The sequence below is a fragment of the Dendropsophus ebraccatus genome, chromosome 2, assembly GCF_027789765.1.
Source record: "Dendropsophus ebraccatus isolate aDenEbr1 chromosome 2, aDenEbr1.pat, whole genome shotgun sequence".
NCBI classification, from domain to species: domain Eukaryota; kingdom Metazoa; phylum Chordata; class Amphibia; order Anura; family Hylidae; genus Dendropsophus; species Dendropsophus ebraccatus.
In genome coordinates, this window is record NC_091455.1 from 212,868,950 (window position 1) to 212,880,886 (window position 11,937).

The 11,937-nt window shown below is 40.0% G+C and overlaps 1 protein-coding gene across 1 annotated transcript; it reads right to left on the reverse strand.

The window, feature by feature from the left end:
• Nucleotides 1-2,437: 2,437 nt before the first annotated feature.
• On the reverse strand, nucleotides 2,438-3,439 carry LOC138784227 (110 kDa antigen-like). Its single transcript, XM_069959733.1, has one exon. It carries the CDS (start codon nucleotides 3,437-3,439, stop codon nucleotides 2,438-2,440), a length of 1,002 nt encoding a protein of 333 aa, XP_069815834.1.
• Nucleotides 3,440-11,937: the final 8,498 nt, after the last annotated feature.

Here is an 11,937-nt window from a genome sequence, read left to right on the forward strand (position 1 = left end):
GCAGCAGTGTGTATAGCTTAGTGTAAATGCAGGCACATTATAGCAGAAGTGTGTATAGCTGAGTGTAAGTGCAGGCACTTTATAGCAGCAGTGTGTATAGCTGAGTGTAAGTGCAGGCACATTATAGCAGTAGTGTGTATAGCTGAGTGTAAGTGCAGGCACATTATAGCAGCAGTGTGTATAGCTGAGTGTGAGTGCAGGCACATTATAGCAGCAGTGTGTATAGCTGAGTGTGAGTGCAGGCACATTATAGCAGCAGTGTGTATAGCTGAGTGTGAGTGCAGGCACATTATTTTTTGAAAAACTGTGAGCTCTTCTTGCTAAACGCTCTCAATCCAAGTTACTCTTACACCAAGGTACCACTGTAATATGATAATAATATAGGGTCGGTCTAGATGACCCCTTAGATCTTTCTCTGCAGAGAATCTTCTATGTTTCTATGAATGAGCTAAAGAGGAGAATCATGGTGGAGTCATGTGAGGAAATGTGTCAGGGCACAACCACGGCTTCTGGGTCCAAGGAGAAAATAAGATCTACACCTACAGGCTGACATATGATGGCAGGAAGATGGAGGATGGAATCGGCATCAGTGCCAACAAGGAGCAGCTGGTGCGAAGTAATGGCAGATGGACCGTGTGCAGGAATTGTGGTAAGTTATATGAAATATACGTATAATAAGAGATCAGAATGATATCACGTTTTATATAGACTAAACGTTAAAAAAATATTGTATTTTACTCGTTTTAGTAATTTAGCAAGAAAAAAGAGAATTTATAGAATATACATATTACACCTTAAATGGGTTTTACAGCAAATACATTTTTTTACATATAATTTTAGAACGTTATAGAATTTTGTAGTTTATTAATATATCAATAACACTTTATTAAAGAAAATGTCAAAAAGTTTTTTTTATTTACATTTACACATTGCCAGACGGCCTCTGCTGCCACTAGTGGCCGTGTTGGGAACAGTTATATATCACCTGTGCTTCTGCAGGCAGATAGTGAGCCGCCCCGGATGTCTATTCTGTTGCTTACATGGAGGGCAGCCACTGGGGGCAGCAGAGAGGCCATGTCACCGCTTATTGCTGCCAATCATTGTATAAACATAAACAGAGATTATATATTTTTACAATTTTTTTTAATTAAGTTATTTTACAAAGTTATAAAAGAAACGTAAAACAAAAAGTTTATTCACCAAAATACCCCTCAAGGCTGTGTTCACACTGCGTAAGTTCAGTAGTAATCACGGCCGTTGTTGCCGATTTGCAACTACGATTACTACGGAACTTACGTAGTGCGGCAGGCTGAGTGAATCCCGGTCGGAGTGCGTTCACATAGTACATATATACATACACATAGTATACACTCCGACCGGGATCGCTAACGGCGCCGCAAAAAACTGACAGTTTTCTGTGGCTGCTATTCAAAGAACCTGTCAGTGCACACTGTGGAGCGAACGGGATGCAGGGATGCAGTACCGGGTCACAGAATGGCTGGGGTCTTATTGTGTGAACATGGCCTTAAAGTGTAACTGTCGCTTAAATCAACTTAACAGAAATCAATAATACAAGCGATTTTAAGTAACTCTGTAATAGGTTTTATTCTGCAGAAAAAACATTCTGTACTCTAAAAGCTGCTTTCCTAATAAAACCTATTACAGAGTTTCTTAACACTCCTCGTGCTGTTGATTTCTGCAAAGTTGGTTGTAAATGTATATGCAAAGTAGCTCTCTGCTGCCACCTATTGGAAGTAACTACTTTTATAAGATGACTGCAGGTTTAAAGGAGAACCCCGGCAAAAAAAACACAATTTGCCAGCAGGCAAGAGAAACTATGATAGACAAGCGATACTTACATCCCCCTGTGCCTCTGCAGCACCATATCACCGGCTCCAGGACCCCCACCTGAACTCATTGTCCCCAAAGTTGCAGAGTCCTCGCAACTCGCCAGTCAGTCTGCAGCCCGTCCGGCGGCTCCCAGGGATCCTGAGGACAGGAGGAGGGCACAGAACTGGCACAAAGGTAGAAGTGACAGCAGCATCCCTGGTCCTGGCAGTGCAGATCCCGCTGTGCCCGCTCCCCCAGATCCCGCTGTGCCCGCTCCCCCAGATCCCGCTGTACCCGCTCCCCCAGATCCCGCTGTGCCCGCTCCCCCAGATCCCGCTGTGCCCGCTCCCCCAGATCCCGCTGTGCCCGCTCCCCCAGATCCCGCTGTGCCCGCTCCCCCCGGCATCACCCATCAGACTAGCAGCAGACAGTGCCGCTGCCATACACCTGCCACATCTAGCTGGTCACAGCTCTGCCCGGGGGCCCATAATGCTGGGGCCCAGGATGCAGCACTAATAACCGGCACAGAGCAATGTCCAATGGCGTCTATTTTACCTGATTAGCTGCCACTGTCATTGTAAGAGTACAGCCACATGTCACCGGTGCTTCAATGGTCGGATTGGGGCCCCACAATGAGATTAACGGGGGCCAATACATTACCATGGTGCTCCATAGTCTCCATAGTCTCCATAGTCTCTATAGTCTCCATAGTCTCTATAGTCTCCACAGTCTCCATAGTCTCTATAGTCTCCATAGTCTCCATAGTCTCTATAGTCTCTATAGTCTCCATAGTCTCCATAGTCTCTATAGTCTCTATAGTCTCCATAGTCTCCACAGTCTCCATAGTCTCCATAGTCTCCACAGTCTCCATAGTCTCCATAGTCTCCATAGTCTCCATAGTCTCTATAGTCTCCATAGTCTCCATAGTCTCCATAGTCTCCATAGTCTCCATAGTCTCTATAGTCTCCATAGTCTCTATAGTCTCCACAGTCTCCATAGTCTCCATAGTCTCTATAGTCTCCACAGTCTCTATAGTATCTATAGTCTCTATAGTCTCCATAGTCTCTATAGTCTCCATAGTCTCTATAGTCTCCATAGTCTCCATAGTCTCCATAGTCTCCATAGTCTCTATAGTCTCCATAGTCTCTATAGTCTCCACAGTCTCCATAGTCTCCATAGTCTCTATAGTCTCCATAGTCTCTATAGTATCTATAGTCTCCATAGTCTCTATAGTCTCCATAGTCTCCATAGTCTCCATAGTCTCCATAGTCTCCATAGTCTCTATAGTCTCCATAGTCTCCATAGTCTCCATAGTCTCTATAGTCTCCATAGTCTCCATAGTCTCCATAGTCTCTATAGTCTCCATAGTCTCCATAGTCTCCATAGTCTCCATAGTCTCCATAGTCTCTATAGTCTCCATAGTCTCTATAGTCTCCACAGTCTCTATAGTCTCTATAGGCTCCATAGTCTCTATAGTCTCCATAGTCTCTATAGTCTCTATAGTCTCCACAGTCTCCACAGTCTCCATAGTCTCTATAGTCTCTATAGTCTCCACAGTCTCCATAGTCTCCATAGTCTCTATAGTCTCTATATTCTCCACAGTCTCCATAGTCGCCCTGCCAGATCTGCCGATACAGCCTGTCTATGGAAGACGGTTCCAGCACTAATTAATTCATTACAATGGCAATACCTCAAATTGTATCCAATCAGATGTTTTCATGTAGAAGTCCCATAAATTTAAAAAGAAAGGCTAAAATAACGTTAAAAATATTTTTTAAAAATCCAATCAATTTCACCAAAAACTACATGTTACGATGCAAATATAAATTTCCAAACCATTTTGTAAACAGAAAAGTAAAGAAAAAAAAAAGTTATGAGTCAGAAAATGACAATTAATATATATACATTGTTTTGATTTAATAAAGTTTTTCATTTTTTAAAAGGAAACTGACAACATGTAATCACGCTGAGGGATAGAGATAACTTCACAGTGAACGGTCTAAAAAGGTACCCCTCCCCCCACATTTTCTTATTTCACCTCACAGTATTTTTTCCTATATTGCAGTATATTTTATGGGAATGTGAAGGATGGTGTGACAAAGGACAAATGGCCACACAAACAATAAGCTAAAGAAAAATAAGAGTAAGGGCTCCTAGAAACAGAGGACGGAAAATAAAGAAATAAAAAATGAAAATTTCCTGTTTCATTAAAATAGACTTTTAAAGACGGACAAAGGGGCATTGTATCTCTTTGGGATTTGTAGCTTGCTCAGGCTGATACTACATCATATTAGCCAATCACACAGCACCTTAAAGGAGAAGTCCAGCAAAAAATGTTTTATTAAAGTATTGTATTGCCCCCAAAAAGTTATACAAATCCCCAATATACACTTATTATGGGAAATGCTTATATAGTGCTTTTTCCCTGCACTTACTACTGCATCAAGGCTTCACTTCCTGGATAACATGGGGATGTCACTTCCTGGATAACATGGTGATGTCACTTCCTGGGTAACATGGTGATGTCACGCCCCGACTCCCAAAGCTGCGTGACATCACCATATTATCCAGGAAGTGACATCACCGTGTTATCCAGGAAGTGACATCACCATGTTATCCAGGAAGTGACATCACCATGTTATCAAGGAAGTGGCATCACAATGTTATCCAGGAAGTGACATCACCATGTTATCCAGAAAGTGACATCACCATGTTATCCAGGAAGTGACATCACAATGTTATCCAGGAAGTGACATCACCATGTTATCCAGAAAGTGACATCACCATGTTATCCAGGAAGTGACATCACCATGTTATCCAGGAAGTGACATCACCATATTATCCAGGAAGTGACATCACCGTGTTATCCAGGAAGTGAAGCCTTGATGCAGTAGTAAGTGCAGGAAAAAAGCCCTTTATAAGCATTTCTCGTAATAAGTGTATATTGGGGATTTGTATAACTTTTGGGGGGCAATGCAATACTTTAATAAAATTTTTCACTGTACTTCTCCTTTAATGTTAGAGGCTCTGTGATTGGCTGACAAGAACGCTGTAACTTACTTACCAATATTTCATTTACCAAAATGTTAAAGGGGTTATCCAGCGCTACAAAAACATGGCCACTTTCCCCCTACTGTTGTCTCCAGTTTGGGTGTAGGTTTTGAAACTCAGTTCCATTGAAGTAAATGGAGCTTAATTGCAAACCGCACCTGAACTGGAGACAACAGTAGGGGGAAAAGTGGCCATGTTTTTGTAGCGCTGGATAACCCCTTTAACATTTAAACCCCGCCCCTGAGGATCCAGGAATGAAACCAAACTGTCCAAGAAGTTTATTAAGACTCTCTCTTGACTTAATTACCTATATTATGTATTACTTTTATTTATCACTCATTTAGAATAACTATCACATTGGCTCTGTGATAACACGCCCACATTATAAGTCACTAATATAAAAAGTCCCATTGACTACACAAGGTCCCAGCTGGGGACTAATCCAAGCACTGTACTCCTCTAAACACATCTAAGGCAACAGCCCTCTAACTGCTGGAAAGGCATGCTGAGAGTTGTAGTTCTTCAACAGCTGCTTTGTTTCCACCCATTACATATGATGGGGGTCCCAGCAGCAGTGTGATCACCTTGTTACCCCTTATAACAATGCCTTTAACCTTCTCAGCCATAGAGCTCCATAGAGTTCCCAGTCTCTGTGCGGCCCTGTGTTACAGTGACCTCTAGTGTCCGTCTGGTGCAATGAACCTGAGAAACAAACAAATCTATGAAGCAGAATCCAGGCATTTATTTGTGTTACTTTTACAGTGTTTCCTTTATTACCGCTCTGTGTGACTACAAGGTAATCCTGGCATCAATGTCTATAATCAATATCATCATACTGTATCTATATGTAATATTATCATACTGTATCTATATGTAATATTATTATACTGTATCTATATGTAATATTATTATACTGTATCTATATGTAATATTATACTGTATCTATATGTGATATCATTATACTATATCTATATGTAATATCATTATACTATATCTATATGTAATATCATACTGTATATCTATATGTAATATTATACTGTATCTATATGTAATATTATACTGTATCTATATGTAATATTATACTGTATCTATATGTAATATTATTATACTGTATCTATATGTAATATCATACTATATCTATATGTAATATCATACTGTATCTGTATGTAATATCATACTGTATCTCTATGTAATATCATACTATATCTATATGTAATATCATACTGTATCTATATGTAATATCATACTATATCTATATGTAATATCATACTGTATCTATATGTAATATTATTATACTGTATCTATATGTAATATTATTATACTGTATCTATATGTAATATTATACTGTATCTATATGTGATATCATTATACTATATCTATATGTAATATCATTATACTATATCTATATGTAATATCATACTGTATATCTATATGTAATATTATACTGTATCTATATGTGATATCATACTGTATCTATATGTAATATTATACTGTATCTATATGTAATATCATACTGTATCTCTATGTAATATCATACTATATCTATATGTAATATCATACTATATCTATATGTAATATCATACTATATCTATATGTAATATCATACTGTATCTATATGAATATTATACTCTATCTATATGTAATATCATACTGTATCTATATGTCATATCATTATACTATATCTATATGTAATATACTGTATCTATATGTAATATCATACTGTATCTATATGTAATATTATACTGTATCTATATGTAATATCATTATACTATATCCATATGTAATATTATTATACTGTATCTATATGTAATATCATACTGTATCTCTATGTAATATCATACTATATCTATATGTAATATTATACTGTATCTATATGTGATATCATACTATATATGTAATATTATACTGTATCTATATGTAATATTATACTGTATCTATATGTAATATTATACTGTATCTATATGTAATATCATACTGTATCTATATGTAATATTATACTGTATCTATATGTAACATCATACTGTATCTATATGTAATATCATACTGTATCTATATGTAATATTATACTGTATCTATATGTAATATCATTATACTATATCCATATGTAATATTATTATACTGTATCTATATGTAATATCATACTGTATCTATATGTAATATTATACTGTATCTATATGTGATATCATACTATATATGTAATATTATACTGTATCTATATGTGATATTATACTGTATCTATATGTAATATTATACTGTATCTATATATATATATCATACTGTATCTATATGTAATATTATACTGTATCTATATGTGATATCATACTATATATGTAATATTATACTGTATCTATATGTGATATCATACTATATATGTAATATTATACTGTATCTATATGTGATATTATACTGTATCTATATGTAATATTATACTGTATCTATATATATCATACTGTATCTATATGTAATATTATACTGTATCTATATGTGATATCATACTGTATCTATATGTAATATCATTATACTGTATCTATATGTAATATTATACTGTATCTATATGTAATATCATACTGTATCTATATGTAATATTATCATACTACAGTGGTACCTTGGTTTAAGAGCAGTTTGGTTTAAGAGCTCACAGTTTTTCAAAATTGTGACTTGGTGTAAGAGCATTGCCTTGGTTTAAGAGCTTCCGGTACTGGGTGGGAGCGCAAGTGGAGGAGGGGCATGGTCTGCATAGCGGGGTCTACAGCACTGTACTCTGACTCAGGAAGTCTCCCTCACCTTCCCAATCATAGCAGATCACTTCAGGCTGGGGCTTACATCAGGGGACAGGACTGTGGAGGTAATCTCTCCATAGCTGTAACCCCTCTCTCCCCGGACAGAGAGCGCTGCTATACTGTGCCCATATCTGCCCTGCTCATTCCTTCATGCTCCCTACAGTCTCTGTCCGCCCTTGTGTTTCCCTTTCTCTCCATTACTGTACAGTAACTTATAATATCACAGATTCTGCTGTTTCTGAATGTTTGTTTCATCTGTTTTACATGTTATTCAGAATAATAAATCATTATTTTTGGGGTGTGGAACCAATTGTCTGCATTCCTATGATTTCTTATGGGAAAATTTGCTTTGGTTTAAGAGTGGATTTGGATTACAAGCACGGACCTGGAACAAACTATGCTCGTAATCCAAGGCACCACTGTATATCTATATGTAATATCATACTGTATCTATATATAATATCATCATACTGTATCTATATGTAACATCATACTGTATCTATATATATATCATCATACTGTATCTATATGTAATATCATACTGTATCTCTATGTAACATCATACTGTATCTCTATGTAATATCATACTATATCTATATGTAATATCATACTGTATCTCTATGTAATATCATACTATATCTATATGTAATATCATACTGTATCTATATGTAATATCATACTGTATCTCTATGTAACATCATACTGTATCTATATGTAACATCATACTGTATCTATATGTAATATTATACTGTATCTATATGTAACATCATACTGTATCTATATTTAACGTTATTATAATGTAAAGTGCGATAAGCAGAATGGCGCCCAGCTGGGTAGTGAAGCGCCTTACTTCATGCTTCTCCCAGCAGCAATATCTAAATAAATTTTTCTAAATAACAGGGACATCCAGCCGCCATCAGGATACATACTGTAGATGTGTTCAGGGACGGCACTTCCGTAGGTCGCTGGTGCTCGGAGTAGAAGAAACCAGGTAAATTGTATAGAAGCCGGCACTCACCAAAGTCTCCAGGATACATACAGCCCACAACACGGTGTCTCTCTCTCTTCGTCCTCTGTACATTATACCGTTAGTCGCATATGACAAAACATCCAGCAGTGATCTGATATACTGGAAAACAATGATAGTAAATAAATACTTACCCGTGCTGGAAACTTTAACCCTTAGGGGACACAGCCAGTTTTGGTGTTTATGACACGGCCAAATTTTTCAAATATGACATGTTTCACTTTATATATTAATAACTCAGGAATGCTTTTACCGATCCTTGTGGTTCCAAGATTGTTTTTTCGTGACATGTTCCACTTTATGTTAGTGGTAAATTTGGGCCACTACCTTTAAGTTTTTTTGTAAAAAACTCCAAAATGTTGTGAAAAATTGAAAAAAATTGCATTTCTCTAAATTTGAAAGTCTCTGCCAATAAGAAAGATAGTTATACCATATAAATTATTGACTAATTCATATCTAGAACATGTCTACTTTATATTGGCAGCATTTGGTGAACATGCCTGAACTGTTTTAGGATTTTAGAGGCCATGATTGTTTAGTAGCAATTTTCTACATTTTTGTAAAAATTTAAAACTCAGAATTCTTTAGGGACCAGTTCAGTTTTGGAGCATATTCTAGAGGCCCATATATTAGAAACCCCCATAATTCACCCCATTTTGAACTCTTCACCCTTTAACGTATTTAAATTGACATTTAAAACTGTTTTTAACCCTTTAGGCATTTCACAGGAATAACTGCAAAATAAGAGTGAAAAGTAAAAATTTCCATTTTCTTTGTAGACATTTCAATTCAATTCTATTTCTTTCATACCGCACAGTTAAAAAAAAGTGAAATGCAATAAAATATTTATTCCTCTGAATCTGCAGTTTTTACAAATACCCCATTTGTGGATGTAAAGTGTTGTGTGGGCACACAGCACGGCTCAGAAGAGAAGGAGCACCCTTTAAATTTTGGAGTATGGATTTGGTTGGAATAAATGTAGGAGACCATGTTACAGTTACAGAGCCCCCCTAGTGCCGAGACAGTGAAACCCCCCCACTAGTGACTCCATTTTGAAAACTACACCCCATAAGGAATGTAACAAGGGGTACAGTGGGCATTTGGACCCTACGGGTTTTTCACAGTTTTTTGCAAAAGTGGGCCATGAAAATGAAAAATTGCATGTTTCACACTTATACATTGGCAAAATCCCAAATTTTTCAAATTTCCAAAAGCTTGGAGGAGTAAAAGCCCCCCGATATTTGTAAAGCAATTTCTCCTGAGCACAGAAATACCCCATTTGTGAACATAAAGTATTGTATGGGCGCACAACAGGGCTCAGAAGAGAAGGAGCACCTATGTCTGTGTGTGCACAGACGTTTACTGACACTTACTAATGGACACTGACTGATGCTTACTCACTCTTACTAACGGACGCTGACTGACGCTTACTAACGGACGCTGACTGACGCTTACTAACGGACGCTGACTGACGCTTACTAACAGATGCTGACTGACGCTTACTAACGGACGCTGACTGACGCTTACTAACAGATGCTGACTGACGCTTACTAACGGACGCTGACTGACGCTTACTAACGGACGCTGACTGACGCTTACTAACGGACGCTGACTGACGCTTACTAACAGATGCTGACTGACGCTTACTAACGGACGCTGACTGACGCTTACTAACGGACGCTGACTGACGCTTACTAACAGATGCTGACTGACGCTTACTAACGGACACTGACTGACGCTTACTAACTGACAGACACTAAGATCTCCCTTATTACTGGGAGGGGGCATTTTTTATTATATGTGTGTGTGTTTGTGTGTGTGTTTTACAGTATATGGATGCAGGCTCTGATCTCCTCACAAAGGGAGGGATCAGAGCCTGCATCCATGATCAGATAATGTGATTGACAGCTCTGATGACAGAGCTGTCACTCACAGTATATAGCAGCATGTACCAGCGTCATTACAAAGACGCTGGTACATGCTGCTGCAGCAGGAGGGGGTCACAGCAGATGTCTCTCCTTCCCCCTCCTCCTCGCAGCACTGGCTCCCGGGTCCCGGAACTCTGAGCTCCGGGATACGGGGAGCCAGTGCTGCCAGGAGGAGGGGGAAGGAGAGACATCTGCTGTGACCCTCCGGTGAGTACAGAAACAGCGGCGGCGATCCGGGGGTGGGGGGATTGCTTCATCCTGGAGGCAGAGGAAGCCCGGCATCAGGGGGGGGAGAGAGAGAGGTCCATGCTGCAGCAGGAGGGGGGTCACGTCAGAGATCGCTCCTTCCCCCACCTCCTTGCAGCACTGGCTCTCCGGTCCCAGAACTCATTGAGCTCTGGGACCGGAGAGCCAGTGCTGCAAGGAGGTGGGGGAAGGAGCGATCTCTGACGTGACCCCCCTCCTGCTGCAGCATGGACCTCTCTCTCTCCCCCCCCTGATGCCGGGCTTCCTCTGCCTCCAGGTTGAAGCAAGTCAAAGACCCCCGACACCCCCCCACCACCACCCCGTTCGCCGCTGCCGCCGGATCGCCGGCGCTGTGCTGTGGTAAGTACCGGTACAGCAGGAGCGCCGGCGGCAGCAGGCGGGGATGAAGATCGGGGGACAGCGGGGGGGCAGGGATTGTGTGGCAGCAGCTTCCCCCGAATCCCGGAACTCGGCAGAGACCGGGACCGGGGGTTTACTGCTTGCTTCACCGGGATCAGTGGATCGTTACCGATCCACTGATGCCGGTGATCGCCTGTGCTGGACCCCTTCAGGGGGTCCAGCAGCAGCAACACTAAACTGTCAGCTATCAGCTGACAGTTTAGTTGCGGCTCCCGGTCACTGTTTATGTAAACAGTGAGCACCGGGAGCCGGGAAGTTATAGTACGTCCTGGTGCGGATAGTAACCTCCTGCCAGGACGTACTATAACGTCCTGGTGCGGCTAAGGGTTAATAAGACCTAAGAATTTACTATAATAAATAAAATATGGCAAATTAAAGGGTTATCCAACGCTACAAAAACATGGCCACTTTCTCCAGGTTGGCTGCAGGTTTTGTAATCTGGTTCCATTGAAGTGAATGGAGCTTAAAGGGGTACTCCAGCCCAGCAGTATAATCTGTGTACAGCCGAGGAGGGAGTAGAAATAGAAGCCGGTGGTGACTTACCTCCCTGGTTCCAGCGGCGGCTCCCGGATTGTGCCGCCCCATGCTCCCATCCCGCGGCCGCTTCCTGGCTAGAGCTGCGGCATTTGACGTGACGTCTCAAGGCAGCTCAGTC